Consider the following 19420-nt stretch of genomic DNA (forward strand, 5'->3'; position numbering starts at 1 on the left):
CCGACAGTCGGGATCCAGATAGTCATTATCCCAACGTCGGTATCCCGACTGCCCGGAGTCAGACAGCATGGCGAGCACAAAAAAGCCCCTTGCGGGCTCGCTGCACTTGTCACGCTGCGGGCTATTCTCACGAGGGAAAATAGCGGGTGGCCGTCGGGCACCCGGCTGTCGGCGTTTTGACAGTCGGGATCCCGACGTTGGGTAAACGACTGTCTGGAACCCGTCCGGCACCCGAATCCACTACAAAACAATAGCAGAACCACAGAAAAACCTATTATAATCACATGAGATATATAGTAACACATACAGCTAATCAGTATACCAGCCTGTCATAGCATTGCTGCTCATTTGTTATAACTTTAACTCGTAAATCTTTAGCACGCATTTAGGTTTATATAAAGGAAGAATCATATTATGGCATGATTTAAAAAATGTTGCAACAGTGCTTCAAACTCCCTTCATTAAACCTTCCACATATACTAAATCCAGTAACATCTATAGCCCCCAACTGCAAATAATAAAGAATCATGGGCCTGCTTCTGGATTGCTCGGTAAGTTACGAACATTACAGCTTACTGCCCAACCAATATTCTGACCCCATTATATCTAGGAAGGCAGACAGTGCTCCACGGTATATAAAGTCACATAAGTAATAACTCAGTGGCGTAACAATGGCACTGCAGCCCAAGCAGTGGCTTGGGGGGGCAGGCGCTGTGGGGACGCATTCCACTGGGTCTGGCCATCCATATGGAATCTGATAAAAATGTCCATCCAAAAATGTCCGGCGCCTCGAAAGAGACAAATTCTTGAGGTCCTACTGGACAGATGGATATCGTTTCCCGGAAATTGACGTGAAACCCCTGGCTATGAGCATATAACCCCTGGCAATGAGCATGAAACCCCTAGCAATAAGCATGTAACCCTTGGCAATAAGCATGTAGCTCTTGTCAATGAGCGTGAAACCCTCCACAATGAGCTTTTAGGTAAAGAATTCTAAAAAATATATGGGGGGGGGGGGGGGGGGGTGACAGAAATGTTTTGCCAGGGGGGGTGCACAATTTCTAGTTACACCACTGTAATAAATAAAACACTTGAATAGAAGAATGTGCTACCTCACCGTACAGAGCTGGATAAAAGCAGAAGGATGAATCACTTCCTTCTGTTTGATGGCAGCCTGGCAGGGGATAAATATGTATTCAGAGTCAGACAGCAAAGTCACACAAAGGAATGGCAGCTGGGAGTGTGGCACATCCTAATGCACTTCAAAGAATAAATAGGAGGATTTGGGAGAGAGGCCCAGATTATGGTTAGCTCAAGCAGAGCTCAGAGATTCACTATGCGGTGATATGAAAGACAAAGCTGTGCACTGTTATTCTACAAGGGTGGGGGGAATATTATCATACTGGCACAACTGTTTACAACAGTTATTCATTATAAAGTAATAGCGGCACCTTGCCAGCATGGCAGCATTCAGTCTTGGCCAATAAACGAGTGCCTCATTTGCCTGAAACAATGTATGTATCAATGAAATATTAGCTTCAACAAATAAAGCTTGCCGTCTATAATTCTATAAACATATTCTCTTATAATGATACAATTAGCTGGAAGAGTAGAGGAATAAAGTGCAGCTGATGTAGGTGAATTGTACTGTTCTGTAGCAGGCCAATTTAATAGCACCACATGGATGCGGCTGTCTGGGGGGTGGGGGTCTTGCCTGTGGGGGCCCCCACAATTTTGTTGTCCTGGGCCCCCACAGACCTTAATCTGCCCCTGCTCAGCCCTCTGGCACTTTGAAGGAGGTTTTGCTGTTGCATGTGAAAGGGTTCTAGTTGAGCACAAATGTAGAAGATGCTGAGATCACATCCCATGCTGTGAGAATTGTGATAAGTTGCCTGGTGGCTCCTTGTCTGACTAAGCAACACATCCTGACCACTGGGATTATTATGAATAAACATGTGACTACAAATATGGAGCAACACTTAAAAATATTGCAGAAGACTTGGCGGGGGGGCTTGCTTCCATCACATGACAAAGAAATCAATTTGGCTCGCTATAAAAAGAACATATGGTAGTGCTATTTCTTTCTTCAATCTATCATCTTAAGGTGGCCATACATCTACAGATTGGTTGCCAGATTGGGCTGGTTGGAACAAAATCCTAGTAATGGATGAGAGCAAATGACAGTTGACCATTTGATTTGAATTGCTGGAAAACTGCCAAAAACTGTCATTCAGATATTACCAGGTTTTTGGTCCAACCTTGCTGAGGATGTTTTCCCCCCTTTTTTTAAACTGTATTAATCAGGAGGCACCATGAGATAAGTCATATTTTCACCCACCAGTGTTGTGTTGTATTTATCAGGTACTTAGTGGCTTCATTTCTTTGTAACATGAGGTAAGAGACGGTGAAGTGAAAGCAGAATCCTTCCTGTTTCTAGTAGCGTTTTCCTGTTTTACCTACTGGTTACTGTTCTCTCATATACTCTGTAGGTGACGAGACAGTTTGTGTATGAGTTATGTTTACTCCAGCTTGGGGTTTGCAATCTCTTGCAGTGTTATTCAAGTATGCCCCTAATAAGATACATATTTATGTTTTATTTTATGTTGGTGGACCAACAATATGGCGATAATGATGCTACCAATCAGTGGGCCTGTTTCTGTCAGTAAATGCTGACATTCTTGCAGTTTTATGCTATAGAAAACTGTAATCGGAACTAGAGGCATAACGATGGACGGTAGCCTGAAAGTAATGCAAAAAAACAGTAGCATGGGTATGTTAAAAGAGTGTCATGGCATGTCATAAGCAAGCGGCCTGCGTTCTTAGATCATATCTGCTCTGGCACTGGGAGCTAGAATGGACTCAACAGCTTCCATCTCTGAATCAATTCAATTGTTGATCTTTTCAAAAGCCAAGCTTTTTGACATCCTTGGCATTTGACATTTGGCATTTGTGACATCCTAAATTGTAGCACACCTTATTAATGTAATTGTATGAAAACAATGTAGAGATTAAGGCGCCGATTCATAACTGATCGCATGGCCGCGAATGGGCAATGGCCAGCGATCTGGTTAATGTACTCGCTCTGTGAACAGATGTATACTGCTAGGGATGACTTTGCAACCGTCATAAAATACCCAAATCCATTAGTAAGACACCATCAAATGATTTTTCCACTGGTCACCAATCATCGCAGACTCAGAACAGCCAGAGACTTACACGGCAGCTGCAATGAAACCAGCCTGACCAAGGCGGGAGCTGACATCACACATCCTCCCCTAACAGACTTTGGCACAAATGCGTTTTCCCTGACACTTCCAAACACAAGCAGCCTTTTTCTTAACACTCTGACCAAACTGCCGGTTACCAACACCAGACTCCTACTTCCTGTCAATCACTTTGCAAACAGCTTGCGAAAAGAAAAAGTAGCAAGACTCCATCGCTGGCTGGCATCTCGCACACACATTGCGGCCCATACAAATGCTCAGTGTATTGATAATTGTCCACTGTGTGAATTGGCAGCCGTTCAATCAGGTCTCAATTACCCTTTAAGCCTCCAACACCACTTATTACAGTTTTGGATTAACTAGATAAGAACAATAAAGATTTAAACTTGATGGAAGAATGTAGATAAACCATGTCCCACCATGAATGGTTTACTGTATGTGACATCTGTGAGAGACAAACTGATAATCAATATTTGCCACACATGAACCACTTGCATAATACTGAAGGCATTCTTAATTTTATGTAGTGCAGGAACAATATAAAGGAGGTGCCAGAAATGTATAGAAGGGGTGCTAGAGCACAGTTGAGGCCTCCCCCCAAAACTATAATCCATTCCATACAGATGTATCCCAGAAATTAGTTAAGAGAGTATGTTGCAAAATATTGGTGGGTGCCGGACGCGTTCCCGATGTCGGGATCCCGACAATCATTTACCCGACGTCGGGATCCCGACTGTCAAAACGCAGACAGCCGGGTGCCCGACGGCCACCCGCTATTTTCCCTCGTGGGGGTCCACGACCCCCATAGAGGGAGAATACAATAGGTGGCTCGCGTAGCGAGCCACCATGCCCGCAGCGTGGCGAGCACAGCGAGCCCGCAAGGGGCTTTTTTGCACTCACCATGCTGTCTGAGTCCGGGCAGTCAAGATCCCGATGTCAGGCTAATGACTGTCGGATCCCGACTGTCGGAACCCCATACCACACCCATATTGGTGACGTATTGCCAAAAGTGAGGACCATTATCAATTTGTCCTGTAATAAAAAAAAATAAGCCGTTGTGCCATTTTGTTCTGTATAGACGAGGTGATAAAGAAAAGGTCACTCTGCATGACTAAGATAATATTTATCTTAACCTCAATGGATGGAGGAAAAACACGAGGGGAGAGAAAAGCAGATAAAAGAGCACTTGAAGGTTGGGATAGGAAGACTCTAGGAGGAGTCTACTGTAGGTCATGTAAAGCTGGATTCATTCTTGCAGTCTGTGTCCTGCAGTACAGATGCCCCTGTGCGGGAACGGTAGTGTAGTTGTGGCAACAGAGGCAGGTCCATACAGGATCATATACAGTAAAAGGGGAGGGGGCCTAGGAGAATGATAATAGAGGAAAGCAACTTGATGATACCAAGAGAGACCAACCTCCAGTCTTCAATCTTACGAGAGATAATGAATGCAAATGTCATGATGTACATGCTAAAAGTACATATGATAGGAGAGTGGGGGTGGAAGAAGGTTGTTCCCACATTTAAATAATGAAGCACAGCAGTGATCCCAGTGAGGTCCAATGTACAGAATAATCAGAAACTTTAATCCCAGAGCATACCCAGTGCCTATTAGTGTTAGTGAAACCACAGGCTGGATGTAAAATTGTATGATGGGTAATTAGGATTACGTAAATGCTTACCTGGGTCACACTCCATATTGTAACCCTAAGGCAACATCCTCAAGTCCTAGCATAATAGAGACAGGTATAGGAACAGAACAGTGGAGATCCTGTGAAGGTAAAGTTAAGTACAAATCAGTCTTGGAAGTATGGGTTGGAAACAGGGTAAAGGAATAGAGGAGGTTGACAATGAGAACTCAATCATGGACAAACCAATTTTATAATAGGGACACCAGTGTCACAAATCTAGGAGGTCTTAGCTACTTTTCATAGAGTGCAACGTCTGCAAAATTGGGAAAAACCTGGGAACCCAACATTCTATGCATAACCAAACTTAGATCGTAACCGGCAAACCTACATAACCAAGCCAGACTGAAACAAATCACGGGCAGGCGTACCTAGCATTCTGCCTCAGGAACATGGATATATAAATTGGAAGGCTTTGGGAAAATGCACTGAAGGTAGCACATATATATGACCATAGACTATAGGAACAGTTTGAGTATGGAGTTAGATATCTTATTTGCTAGAGGCAAACACAAGAAAAGGAAAACACTGCAAAGTCTCTGCCATGTGTAATAAAACGTTAGGAGAAACTTATCCAAATTCAAGAATCACTTATCCAATGAACATTGAAGGTTATTCTGGTTGGCTCGCAAAGCAGGGGTAGCATATACCATCCATTCGATGGCTTGTGTGCGGGCCCGAAATCATTTGATGGTCGCCGACCATCGAATGAGTTCTGTAGTGCTCACAAATCTAAGTTTGTCTGTGCTGACTTAGATCTGTGGCGTCCAGCTCCGAGAACTGGGCGGGCAGCTGATGTCCAGTGATGTCAGCCGCCCACCCTGGAAGGCAGGTACCCGCCCGCGTTCGCATGGAGATGCCCAGCGTTTTTGTGGGTACTCATGCAAACACCCCCTGGCCGCCTTATGCACCCCCCTGCCCCCCCCCCTTTGCTAGCACCCCGGAGACTATGCAAGTCTCCAAAGATTGAACTCTCCGAGCAAATGTACGGGTGAGTTTGCAAACCAGAATGAGGGCCATTGTTGGGTCTAAAGATATTGCCCAAGAACTGAATAATGTAGTGTACAATTTTACTTGTATGCACTCATGGATTTGTCAGTCAGCTACTTTGAATATGGATCTCTTAGGGCTTTGCTTCAGTCTCTCACTGAATTGTTAAGATGCCCTATTAATTCATTCATTATTTATGATAGCTATAATGATAGCTGCTCATTCATGCAGTATTATCTGCAATGCTTTTAATCGCTGTTGGGAGTCTGTTGTAGAAAGGTCTCCGTGTTACATGAGTTATGAAGATTGTTGGGCTTGTCCACCTGTTCCTTCTCCTTGTGGAGACATGAAGGCAACTCCAAAAATTAGGTTAGCAAAAATATCTTTACACCACTGTCTGAATGTCCATCTGAATATAGAAGGAGGGCAAGACTGAAAGGCTGTGAAAATCTTCACTTCACTCAATTGTGGATGGAAAAGGGTGGATAAGGTGAAAAATTCCCTTCTACATGATATATCTCCAACATAGGCTGGCCATACATCAGGACTAACAGTAACTGATTTGAGTTGTCTCACGATTTTCAAGGCAGCTTCCCAGACACACAATAGATCTTATGTGTGTGATTTCACATACGATCTATCATAGCATAAGATCTATCATAGCCTCCAAACTTTCAAGCGTTCCCTGTAAACTCACCTCTTCAGGCAAGCCTATCATGTTTAGGTACCAGCCACATAATCCTCTGAGGCCCTTATGTATTATTTAGCTTCCCTTCTGGACTTGTAACTTGGTGGGACTGCTATGCTATATCTGGTGCATCTCCTTGTGTTTCCCTTCTATATCCCTATAGATTGTAAGCTTGCAGCAGGGCCCTCTAACCTCCAAGTCTATCTGTTGTTACCCAGTTTGGAACAATGTTAAATGGCCCACAGACCCCAAATAGCCACCCTGAAGTGTGAAATGCCCCCCCCCCCCCAATTGTTAACACCACTCCACGATGAACGTCAACCCGAAGCGTGGCAAACGCAGCGAGCCCGCGAGGGGCCGCGGTACGTGGAGTTGAGAATAGAAAGTGTGGCGAGCGCAGCGAGCCACCGAGCCCGAAGCGTGGCGAGGGGACGCGTATAGCTGTGAAGGTATCCGCGTCCCCTCGCGGGACTCGGTGGCTCACTGCGCTCGCCACACTTTCTATTCTCAACTCCACGCCGACGTGGATAGTGGGGGTATGAAAAGGTCGGAGGACGCGTGCCGCCGCCCCTCGCGGGCTCGCTGTGCTCGCCACGCTTCGGGTTGACGTTGAACGTGGGGTGGCGTTAACAATTGGGGGGGCCATTTCACACTTCAGGGTGGCTATTTGGGGTCTGTGGGCCATTTAACATTGTTCCCTATGTGAAATCGGGTCAATTGGGCCATTTAACATTGTTCCCTATGTAAAATCGTGGTAATCACGTCGGTCGCATCGCATGCGTTTTTTTGGCTGCATGCGATGCGACCGACGCGATTTTTTCCTTGCGATGCCTAAGATCAATATTGTGGGCGCCACACAATCTATGTAAAGCACAACGGAATCTGCTAAGAAACTGTAAATAAATATAGAAGATCTGCAACTCCCAGCATTCTGGTCGTTAGCAGCATCTTCAGATCTTAAGGGACCTTATTCTAGTCCATACCCCCCCCCTGCATGTTCGTACAGGGAGCGATGGTTTGCATGTTGGATGGGGAGCCGCTTGGTGTGAGCGGATACGGCAAAATTATTTGTCATCCCTTTCGCACCGCGTAGTGCGGGCAGCAGTAAGGGGCTGCACCCATGTTAATTCGGCAATGACACGGGTGCAGGGGGTGGGCAGCCTATGCCATAGAGGTGTCTTAGATCTATTAGTTTGTTCCTACATGCAAGGCTGTGAATGGGATATTCAGCATGAGAGTAGGGGCAGGCATTCGTGCGGGCGCCACATAGATGACATGGAAAGCTGCGAAATTCACAGCTTTGCATTTCAACCAGAATAAGGTCCAAGATCTGAGGATTGACCTCACGAACTGCAGGACTGCACCATGTGCACATAAAACACACAAAATGCGAAGCCGTGCATCAGATTTGAAATCGTTCTTATGTATGGCTTTAGATTGCTGTACTGTTAGTAATGGCCATGGTGGGGAAAATACCAGTATAATAAAATACTAGAATAAAATAATACTATAATAAAATACTATTATCTAATTCAAGCAGGAAGTGGGGATTCCTCGGTTTGTGAGTGTAGCGCTTCGCTGTGCATCATAGACAGGAGCCATACAAATATCTTATTGCTGGCTTTGAGAAGAATATCTAACAATGTTACATGTAAGAAAGATCCTCACTCTCTGCCACTAGGAGGGGGTCCGAACACGTAGCATGTATGATCTCCGGATCTGATCCAATGCCGTCTGGACTACGCATCGGATCTGACTGAACGTCAGACACATGCTATTTAGGCCAATTTCCGATGCAGGAATTGGGCCCAAATCGCATTGTGTATGGGGGCTTTTAGTCTCTTGCCACCTATTCTCCAACCACACAATGTTTACCGAACTCTCTTACAATTCTTCCATATATTTATATATGGAATTATAACATTTCTCAACTCAGAGACCACTTTATCCGTACTCCACATTTCTTTCCTATCTTCGCTCCTAAATTGTAGGATGCACAGCCTGTTGCCACAAAATATGACCTTTTAAAATAGTACAATGACCTTCTGTAATTCTCACTCCTAAATGTAGCAGCTGGTGATATAGCTACAGATCCAGGTCACACTCCCCATCACCCATAAGCACTTCATTCTGAATCACTACAGGAATCCAGCAAACCTCTGAGCAACCTTAGATAAGCCTCCACTTTCCACATCATTCGATGGGCAACCATCAAATGATGACGTGTTCTCCCGCAGGCTGCGAATGGATGTTTATATAAAACATCCATTTGCAAGCCGTGCGAACGTACGCGCTGTGCGAATGGTGGGCCGGCGTACCACCATTCGCAAGGTGGGATTCTGGTTGACTCGCATGGATGCGAATTCACCAGACTAACCTCCAGTGTGTATGGACCTTTAAACAACCAAAATCTTCTGCCAATAACAGGAACATAGTTTACTGAAACAGACACTGCCTCAACTGCAGCACTTTCACACTGAAATCTTTAATTAACCCACACCTCCAGGCCAGGAAACAGACAATGATTTGTGTTGGAGTACATGTTTCACAGTGCATATTCACACTTCCAATCAGATTACATCTCTTACATTTCCATTTTATAAAATATATAATAACTGTTTTTTTTTTTACTTTATTCGCTCTGGTTTCCGCTGCCAAAGCAAATCCCTGAACACTGCTGACCATACTCTCTATAACCTCCTCTTGGCCTCTCCTTGTGGACCAAGTCTACTCGCTGTGATGGCCACAACCGTAATCAGGAATTTTTCATGTCTTATTCTCTTATTGGTCAACTGTAATCTAACCTCCACTACTTTAAACTCCAACTCAACCAAGACTCCTCATGCCTACAGAAAGCTCAGTTCTTTTCATCTGTAACAACATCTCTTACCTTCACCTATTTCTACATGTTCCTGTTCTGACCTAACAATACTGCATGTGACCATACCTTAACCACATTCACTGATGAAATAGTTCCAGCTAAATTGCTCTTATGGTCCACCACAATCTCAGTCATAGCACACTAACCAAACATGCGTCCTTTAAAAAATATTTAAGCAAAGTAGATCATTAGTAAAAGTATTGCACCTCTCATGACTTTCTTAGATATTGTAAATGGCTATTTACAGCCACTTTTAAAGTGCACTAATTACTGCCAAATGAATACACCTCCAGTCTCTCCTTTCTGCTCAGATTGTGGGAAGGATACAATCTCGGCTGCTATTTCTGCTGGGGGAAATACAGACCACTGCCTTTTCTGACAGCATTGATGGCAGATTCCGACAAAACAGATCTGACTTTAAAACAAGTTTTGTAGGAAACGGCCGCAGATAGATGAAAATTGGCCGTGAATTGGACAATCTGTGGCCGCTTTTGCAGACAATCGACAGGTGGGATGTTCCGACAGTTGGAATCGGGGATTGAATAACGCCCTGTATCTGTTGACTTCAAATTAGAAAGTGTGAGATTGAGGTACAAAGAGATATATAAGATGAAATGGGGGGAACTGAAGTATTTTATGTGACGGCGGGCACTAGATGGAGCAATTCAAGTGTTACTCCTTTTAAGCGCACAAGCCATTGGCGTTGACCTTACGGTTATGTTGTTATGTCATTTTGAAGGACTGGTTACTAGTACATTTGGTACTTCTGTACTTTCACGGCGCCACTAGTAATCGCGGGCATCGCGGCCATTGAATGCACTAAAAATCGGGTGCGACGCGATGCCCGCGATTTCCCATAGGGACCAATGTTAAATTTCTCAATTGACCCGATTTTACTGTTCAATGCCTCAATTGACACGATTTTTCCATAGGAAACAATGTTAAATGGCCCACAGAGGCCAAATAGCCACCCTGAAGTGTGAAATGGCCCCCACAATTGTTAACGCCACCCCACGATCAACGTGAACCCGAAGCGTGGCGAGCGCAGCGAGCCCGCGAGGGGCGGCGGTACGCGTCCTCCGACCTTTTCATACCCCCACTATCCACGTCGGCGTGGAGTTGAGAATAGAATAGTGTGGCGAGCGCAGCGAGCCCGAAGCGTGGCGAGCCCCGCGAGGGGACGCGGATACCTTCACAGGTAAACGCGTCCCTTCGCGGGCTCTCAGGTATCCTCGTCCCCTCGCGGGGCTCGCCGCGCTCCGGGCTCGGTGGCTCGCTGCGCTCGCCACACTATTCTATTCTCAACTCCACGCAGACGTGGATAGTGGGGGTATGAAAAGGTCGTAGGACGCGTACCGCTGCGCTCGCCACGCTTCGGGTTCACGTTGATCGTGGGGTGGCGTTAACAATTGTGGGGGCCATTTCACACTTCAGGGTGTCTATTTGGCCTCTGTGGGCCATTTAACATTGATTCCTATGGAAAAATCATGTCAATTGAGGCATTGAACAGAAAAATCGTGTCAATTGAGAAATTTAACATTGGTCCCTATGGGAAATCGCGAGCATCGCGTCGCACCCGATTTTTTAGTGCATTCAATGCCCGCGATGACCGCGATATCCTATCTTTCCTAATCTAGTGGCGCCGTGAAAGTAAAGAAGTACTGTACATTTATATCTCTTCTAAAACCATCTACACAAAGACACCAGATCCCCATCACTTTTTGAGACCTTGTTTCCCACTTAAAGACTAAAGATATCATATATATATATATATATATATATATATGTATATATATATATATATATATATATACATACAGTATTATTGGTGAAGTTACTGGCAAAATCAAGCAACACAGGTGACGGCAGCTAATACATAAGTCCTGGCTCAGTTTCCAGCTGTGAGAATGATACCAAAGAAAGATACCATGTTACTCATAGCTAATCTAAGTTGGCAGCTTGAAGGCAGCTGCAGAACACATCACGGGTAGTACTCCCAATAGTACCAAATTACTATGTCGCTAATGTAGAGTTGCCTACAAGTGCATTTTATAATTCTCAGCACTGTGCATGCCCAATAGCTGAACATACACATCTATTAGCAATTTTGAATGACACATCTCATCTACTGCAAGCTGAATAGGTGTTCTGGGAGGTTACGAGGTGTTTGCACTTTTCCGTGCAGTCACAATTGCGGGATGTGGATAATTGTAAGCAAACACACGTAGCCTTTAGCATTTCCACATTTTCAAGTTGAATTTAGATGAAAGTACGATGCAAATGAAGATGACAAAACAATAGCCACTGTAAACACAGGCATTGCAAACATCACTGCAAAATCTTCAAGGTAAACAAGGCCGGATTTACAGACCGTAAGTTCTGATTATAGGATATACAGAAAAGTAACCTATTCTTGCTGAAGTAGTCTGACGGCTAAGTGCCTAAATAAGCCTGTCAATATGTGTAGACTGAGCATCACCTTCCTAACAGCAGCTACTAAAAAGTGTCAAGTTCAGCCTCAAAGTAAGGTACTAAATAAAGAAGGGGTAACAAAGTGCTACTCATACAAAAACAACATCAAATTCACTTTTGAAACACATCTGTACTTTCAGCTTAAGGAACACATTTCCAATGCTGTGTCACTCAACCCACTCACTTCCCCTGATTACCATTTTGCTAATTGCGCTTCACCTAAAATGTTCAGCTTCAGTTTATTTTGGGCCTGATTCAGACCTGATTGCAGGACAAATATGGGCAAAACCATGCTGCACTGCAGGTGGGGCAGATGTAACATGTGCAGAGAGAGTTAGATTTGGGGGTGTTATTTTGTTTTCTGCACGGTAAATACTGGTTGCTTTATTTTTTACAATGCAATTTAGATTTCAGTTTCAACGCACCTCACCCTTATTTGCCCCACATGCAGTTCACATAGTTTTGCCCAATTTGAGAAATATTGGGCCTGTCATCTCTTGAAAGCTGGAAACACTATGCGCTTAGCCTGATGGTGAGATGCACTATGCGCTTAGCCTGATGGTGAGATGCCCTATGCCCTTAGCCTGATGGTGAGATGCACTATGCGCTTAGCCTGATGGTGAGAAACACTATGCCCTTAGCCTGATGGTGAGATGCACTATGCCCTTAGCCTGATGGTGAGATGCACTATGCCCTTAGCCTGATGGTGAGATGCACTATGCCCTTAGCCTGATGGTGAGAAACACCATGCCCTTAGCCTGATGGTGAGATGCACTATGCACTTAGCCTGATGGTGAGATGCACTATGCCCTTAGCCTGATGGTGAGATGCACTATGCCCTTAGCCTGATGGTGAGATACATTATGCCCTTAGCCTGATGCACTATGCCCTTAGCCTGATGGTGAGATGCACTATGCCCTTAGCCTGATGGTGAGATGCACTATGCCCTTAGCCTGATGGTGAGATGCACTATGCCCTTAGCCTGATGGTGAGATGCACTATGCCCTTAGCCTGATGGTGAGATGCACTATGCCCTTAGCCTGATGGTGAGATGCACTATGCGCTTAGCCTGATGGTGAGATGCACTATGCCCTTAGCCTGATGGTGAGATGCACTATGCCCTTAGCCTGATGGTGAGATGCACTATGCCCTTAGCCTGATGGTGAGATGCACTATGCCCTTAGCCTGATGGTGAGATGCACTATGCCCTTAGCCTGATGGTGAGATGCACTATGCCCTTAGCCTGATGGTGAGATGCACTATGCCCTTAGCCTGATTGTGAGATGCACTATGCCCTTAGCCTGATGGTGAGATGCACTATGCCCTTAGCCTGATGGTGAGATGCACTATGCCCTTAGCCTGATGGTGAGATGCACTATACCCTTAGCCTGATGGTGAGATGCACTATGCCCTTAGCCTGATGGTGAGATGCACTATGCCCTTAGCCTGATGGTGAGATGCACTATGCGCTTAGCCTGATGGTGAGATGCACTATGCCCTTAGCCTGATGGTGAGATGCACTATGCCCTTAGCCTGATGGTGAGATGCACTATGCCCTTAGCCTGATGGTGAGATGCACTATGCCCTTAGCCTGATGGTGAGATGCACTATGCCCTTAGCCTGATGGTGAGATGCACTATGCCCTTAGCCTGATGGTGAGATGCACTATGCCCTTAGCCTGATGGTGAGATGCACTATGCCCTTAGCCTGATGGTGAGATGCACTATGCCCTTAGCCTGATGGTGAGATGCACTATGCCCTTAGCCTGATGGTGAGATGCACTATGCCCTTAGCCTGATGGTGAGATGCACTATGCCCTTAGCCTGATGGTGAGATGCACTATGCCCTTAGCCTGATGGTGAGATGCACTATGCCCTTAGCCTGATGGTGAGATGCACTATGCCCTTAGCCTGATGGTGAGATGCACTATGCGCTTAGCCTGATGGTGAGATGCACTATGCCAGGGGTGGCCAACCTGTGGCTCTAGAGCCGCATGCGGCTCTCCCCCTGTTAAAGTGCGGCTCCTGCTCCCACTGCTGCCCGCCGCCCACCGTCTGTCCCCGTCCCCATCACCCGCTGCCGGTTCCTCGAATCCCTTCTCCTTCTGAGGGGAGGAGAGCGCGCATCGCTTATCTCTCCTACCCCTCACTGTGCATCCTTGTGACTGGGTCATCCGCCAATCAGAGCTCGCGGGTCGGCAGTCAATCAGAAGCTGGCTCGCGAGCTTTGATTGGTGGACGGCCCAGTCACAGGGAAGTGAGGGGGGGGGGGGAGGAGACGCGCGGTGTGCTGTGCTCGCCTCCCCTCGGTGACATGACAGGACTGCAGGGGGACACCAGACTGTCCTCTCCACGCCCGGCAGCAGCAGCAACAACGGTGAGTGCTGCTGCTGGGAAATTAGCACTGTGGGGGCATAGCAGATTGTGGCACTGTGGGGGCATAGCAGTTTGTGGCACTGTGGGGGCATAGCAGTTTGTGGCACTGTGGAAGCATAGCAGTTTGAGGCACTGTGGGGGCATACCAGCTTTTTGGCACTGTGGGGGCATACCAGCTTTTTGGCACTGTGGGGGCATAGTAGTTTGTGGCACTGTGGGGCATACCCAGCACCGTGGGGGGCATACCTGGCACTGTGGGACCATATGTGTATCAGGCACTATTGGGGGCATATGTATATATGGCACTGCACTATTGGAGGCATATGTGTATCACACCCATCCAAGGGGTCCAAATAGACCATGCCCCTTTTTTGGCATGCGCGTCGACGGCGCGGGCATGTTGTTGGCTCTTTAGCTTGACTACAGATATTTTTCGGCTCTTTACCTCTGACCGGTTGGCCACCCCTGCACTATGCCCTTAGCCTGATGTTGAGATGCACTCTGCCCTTAACCTGATTGTGAGATGCACTATGTCATTAGCCTGATGGTGAGATGCACTATGCCAGGGGTGGCCAACCGGTCAGAGGTAAAGAGCCGAAAATATCGGTAGTCAAGCTAAAGAGCCGACATCATGCGTGCGCCGAAGGCGCATGCGCCAAAAAAAGGGGCGTAGCCTATTTTGACCCCTTGGGTGGGTGTGATACAAATATGCCTCCAATAGTGCAGTGCCATATATACATATGCCCCCAATAGTGCCAGATACTCATATGCCCCCAACGGTGCCTGGTATGCACCACACGGTGCCGGGTATGCCCCCACAGTGCCACAAACTGCTATGCCCCCACAGTGCCACAAACTGCTATGCCCCCACAGTGCAAATTTCCCAGTTGTTGCTGCTGCTGCCAGTTGGGGAGAGGACAGTCTGGTGTCCCCCTGCAGTCCTCCTGTCATGTCACCGATGGGAGGAGAGCACAGCACACCGCACGTCTCCTTCCCCCTCACTTCCCTGTGACTGGGCCGCCCACCAATCAAAGCTCACTGGCCAGCTCCTGATTGGCTGCTGGCCCACGAGCTCTGATTGGCGGACGGCCCAGTCACAAGGATGCGCAATGCGCGCTCTCCTCCCCTCAGAAGGAGAAGGGATTCAGGGAACCGGCAGCAGGGGGGACTGGGACAGACGGTGGGCGGCAGGCAGCAGTGGGAGCAGGAGCCGCACTTTACAAGGGGAAGAGCCGCATGAGGCTCTAGAGCCACAGGTTGGCCACCACTGCACTATGCCCTTAGTCTGATGGTGAGATACACTATGCCCTTAGCCTGATGCACTATGCCCTTAGCCTGATGGTGAGATGAACTATGCCCTTAGCCTGATGGTGAGATGCATTATGCCTTTAGCCTGATGGTGAGATGCACTATGCCCTTAGCCTGATGGTGAGATGCACTATGCCCTTAGCCTGATTGTGAGATGCACTATGCCCTTAGCCTGATGGTGAGATGCACTATGCCCTTAGCCTGATGGTGAGATGCACTATGCCCTTAGCCTGATGGTGAGATGCACTATGCCCTTTGCCTGATGCACTATTCCCTTAGCCTGATGGTGAGATGCACTATGCGCTTAGCCTGATGGTGAGATGCACTATGCCCTTAGCCTGATGGTGAGATGCACTATGCCCTTAGCCTGATTGTGAGATTTACTATGCCCTTAGCCTGATGGTGAGATGTACTATGCCCTTAGCCTGATGGTGAGATGCACTATGCCCTTAGCCTGATGGTGAGATGCACTATGCCCTTTGCCTGATGCACTATTCCCTTAGCCTGATGGTGAGATGCACTATGCGCTTAGCCTGATGGTGGGATGCACTATGCCCTTAGCCTGATGGTGAGATGCACTATGCCCTTAGCCTGATTGTGAGATGCAGTATGCCCTTAGCCTGATGGTGAGATACATTATGCCCTTAGCCTGATGCACTATGCCCTTAGCCTGATGGTGAGATGCACTATGCCCTTAGCCTGATGGTGAGATGCACTATGCCCTTAGCCTGATGGTGAGATGCACTATGCCCTTAGCCTGATGGTGAGATGCACTATGCCCTTAGCCTGATTGTGAGATGCACTATGCCCTTAGCCTGATGGTGAGATGCACTATGCCCTTAGCCTGATGGTGAGATGCACTATGCCCTTAGCCTGATGGTGAGATGCACTATGCCCTTTGCCTGATGCACTATTCCCTTAGCCTGATGGTGAGATGCACTATGCGCTTAGCCTGATGGTGAGATGCACTATGCCCTTAGCCTGATGGTGAGATGCACTATGCCCTTAGCCTGATTGTGAGATTTACTATGCCCTTAGCCTGATGGTGAGATGTACTATGCCCTTAGCCTGATGGTGAGATGCACTATGCCCTTAGCCTGATGGTGAGATGCACTATGCCCTTTGCCTGATGCACTATTCCCTTAGCCTGATGGTGAGATGCACTATGCGCTTAGCCTGATGGTGGGATGCACTATGCCCTTAGCCTGATGGTGAGATGCACTATGCCCTTAGCCTGATTGTGAGATGCAGTATGCCCTTAGCCTGATGGTGAGATACATTATGCCCTTAGCCTGATGCACTATGCCCTTAGCCTGATGGTGAGATGCACTATGCCCTTAGCCTGATGGTGAGATGCACTATGCCCTTAGCCTGATGGTGAGATGCACTATGCCCTTAGCCTGATGGTGAGATGCACTATGCCCTTAGCCTGATGGTGAGATGCACTATGCCCTTAGTCTGATGGTGAGATGCACTATGCCCTTAGCCTGATGGTGAGATGCACTATGCTCTTAGCCTGATGGTGAGATGCACTATGCCCTTAGCCTGATGCACTATGCCCTTAGCCTGATGGTGAGATGCACTATGTCCTTAGCCTGATGGTGAGATGCACTATGCCCTTAGCCTGATGGTGAGATGCACTATGCCCTTAGCCTGATGGTGAGATGCACTATGCCCTTAGCCTGATGGTGAGATGCACTATGCCCTTAGCCTGAGGGTGTGCCTCTCACTAGTGCAAGAAAATACATCTCAAATTTAGCAGCCACCATTTCTATGTTTCGGGACATTTGACAGCAATTACTGTCTTTCATAAGATGAAAATTCAAATAAAGGTTTAAACCTTTGATAAAACAGGTAGAAATCCACGTAGTTGTTTTTCCCAATTGTACAGTAGATATCACTGAAGTCTGTACTGTGTTACTTGGTATAAACTTACAATTCTCTGCAACTAATTAGGAAGTAGTTGGCAAATTATATACCACATTTAATTATATTCTGTTGAACATTACTGGGATTATTTTGTTTTTTGCAGAAACTTTTTTGAATAGAAGAATGGGTACTTGTTTCCTAGCACGGCGCCCAATTTTACTACGTCCGCAAACGTAGTCAAACCGCATCGCATTGCATGCCATTATTGTATGGCATGCGATGCGATTTTACATGTTATAATGGCATTTAATGTACTATACAATTAAATTACATATAATGTCATTTATTTACGCCCCCCCCCCCGACTATCAACGTCATCCTGAGGCGTGGTGAGCGCAGCAGAACGCGTCCGCCCGACCTTTTCATACCCCCACTATCCACGTCGGCATGGAGTAGATGTTATATAGTGTGGCGAGCGCAGCGAGCCACCGAGCCCGAAGCGTGGCGAGCGTAGCGAGCCCCGCATGGGGACGCATAATACATGTAACATAATACGCGTCCGCTCGCCACGCTTCAGGCTCGGTGGCTCGCCACACTATATAAAATCAACTCCCCGCCGACGTGGATAGTGGGGGTATGAAAAGGTTGGCTGGATGCGCTCTGCCGCCGCTCGCCACGCTTCGGGATGACGTGGATAGTGGGGGGTCCTAAATAAATGACATTATATGTAATTTAATTGTATAGTACATTAAATTACATTATTATATGTAAAATCGGATCCGATATCTGATCGCATCGCATGCCATACAATAATGGCATGCGATGCGATGAGATGCGATTTTTTATCGGACCCGATTTTTGTAATGTATTCACTGACAGAGAGCAGTGAATACATTACATAGGAAAATCGCATCGCATCGCATGCCATACAATAACGGAATGCAATGCGATTTCAATACCCTGAATAGCCCACTACGCAAATGCCGTAGTGGGCGCCGTGCTAGGAAACAAGTACCAAAGAATGAAATGAGTGAACAGCAGAGACCTAATAATCACCTACCCTAAGCACTAGCCTAAATTGCCAAGTGTACACTGTAGCACTGTAACTGTAAGCTAGCATAGCAACACTGCATAAAGCATATGGTTACAAGGTAAACACTACACAATGACCAGATCTATCGTAGTTTTTTTGGATATGCGGCCCCCTTTACAAAAATCCCAGTTCCACACAAACTAACAAAATATAATAATTTAGTATATTATTTGCTGTCCACTTAAATTCAAACAGTACAGAAAATGGCTGAAGTGCAATTCAGACAATGGGGCCGCTGTTAAGCGGAACGTATGAACGTTGGCAGACCGTATCTTGTGTGTGTTCTTACTGCACATACTCCGGAATTGAGCATACACCTCTACAGGCAATACAGAACTGTATACATTTTGATTGCATCTACACTTACCATTTACTACTGAAGAGGTGCTGACATGTAGGAACAATTCAGTCAGAACATGCCAAATGTGCTTGTATGCCAAGTACATTCTGGCACATGGGGCACTGATGATGATGAGTGTCAAACCAGCTGTGCCCAGAGGGGGATGGCATATCACAAGATGTGCCCATCTCTGCACATGTGTTTTACAGAGCATGTATGAAATCTGGTCCCACTTACGGCCGATCCAACTCTGCCTCTGCCCAATGCCACTTTCCAGCACAAGGGAATGTAGAAGGATAGCTTCAGGAAACAAAAGTTAGTGTAAATGTATCTTGTGGGCGTAAGCTACAGTATTTTATTATTTCACATTGTATTTATTTCCTTGCCTGTAGTGTTCTGCAGAACTTGTGGTACCTTATAAATAACCTTTGGTGATGAATGCTTTCATGTGCTCATACATTATGGGGTGTCGATGGTTGAGAGTGACGGCAACGT

General features: G+C 46.6%; 1 protein-coding gene and 1 long non-coding RNA gene across 11 annotated transcripts in view; one reads left to right on the forward strand and one right to left on the reverse strand.

The window, feature by feature from the left end:
• Positions 1-19420, forward strand: part of LOC146063545 (uncharacterized) — a 760354-nt gene that overhangs the window by 646509 nt on the left and 94425 nt on the right. The window lies entirely within an intron of this gene.
• ACOXL (acyl-CoA oxidase like) overlaps positions 1-19420 on the reverse strand; it is a 392072-nt gene that overhangs the window by 89205 nt on the left and 283447 nt on the right. Inside the window, exon 18 of one of the 3 annotated variants that reach the window (XM_083175999.1) lies at positions 4904-4992. The exons of the other annotated variants lie outside the window; for them this stretch is intronic. Coding sequence (XP_083032125.1) covers positions 4909-4992 — 84 coding nt within the window. The 3' untranslated portion in view covers positions 4904-4908. The remainder of the gene's footprint in view (positions 1-4903; positions 4993-19420) is intronic. 3 annotated transcript variants of the gene reach the window in all.

This window comes from Crinia signifera, chromosome 3 (assembly GCF_055691185.1).
Source record: "Crinia signifera chromosome 3, ASM5569118v1, whole genome shotgun sequence".
Taxonomy (NCBI): Eukaryota; Metazoa; Chordata; class Amphibia; order Anura; family Myobatrachidae; genus Crinia; species Crinia signifera.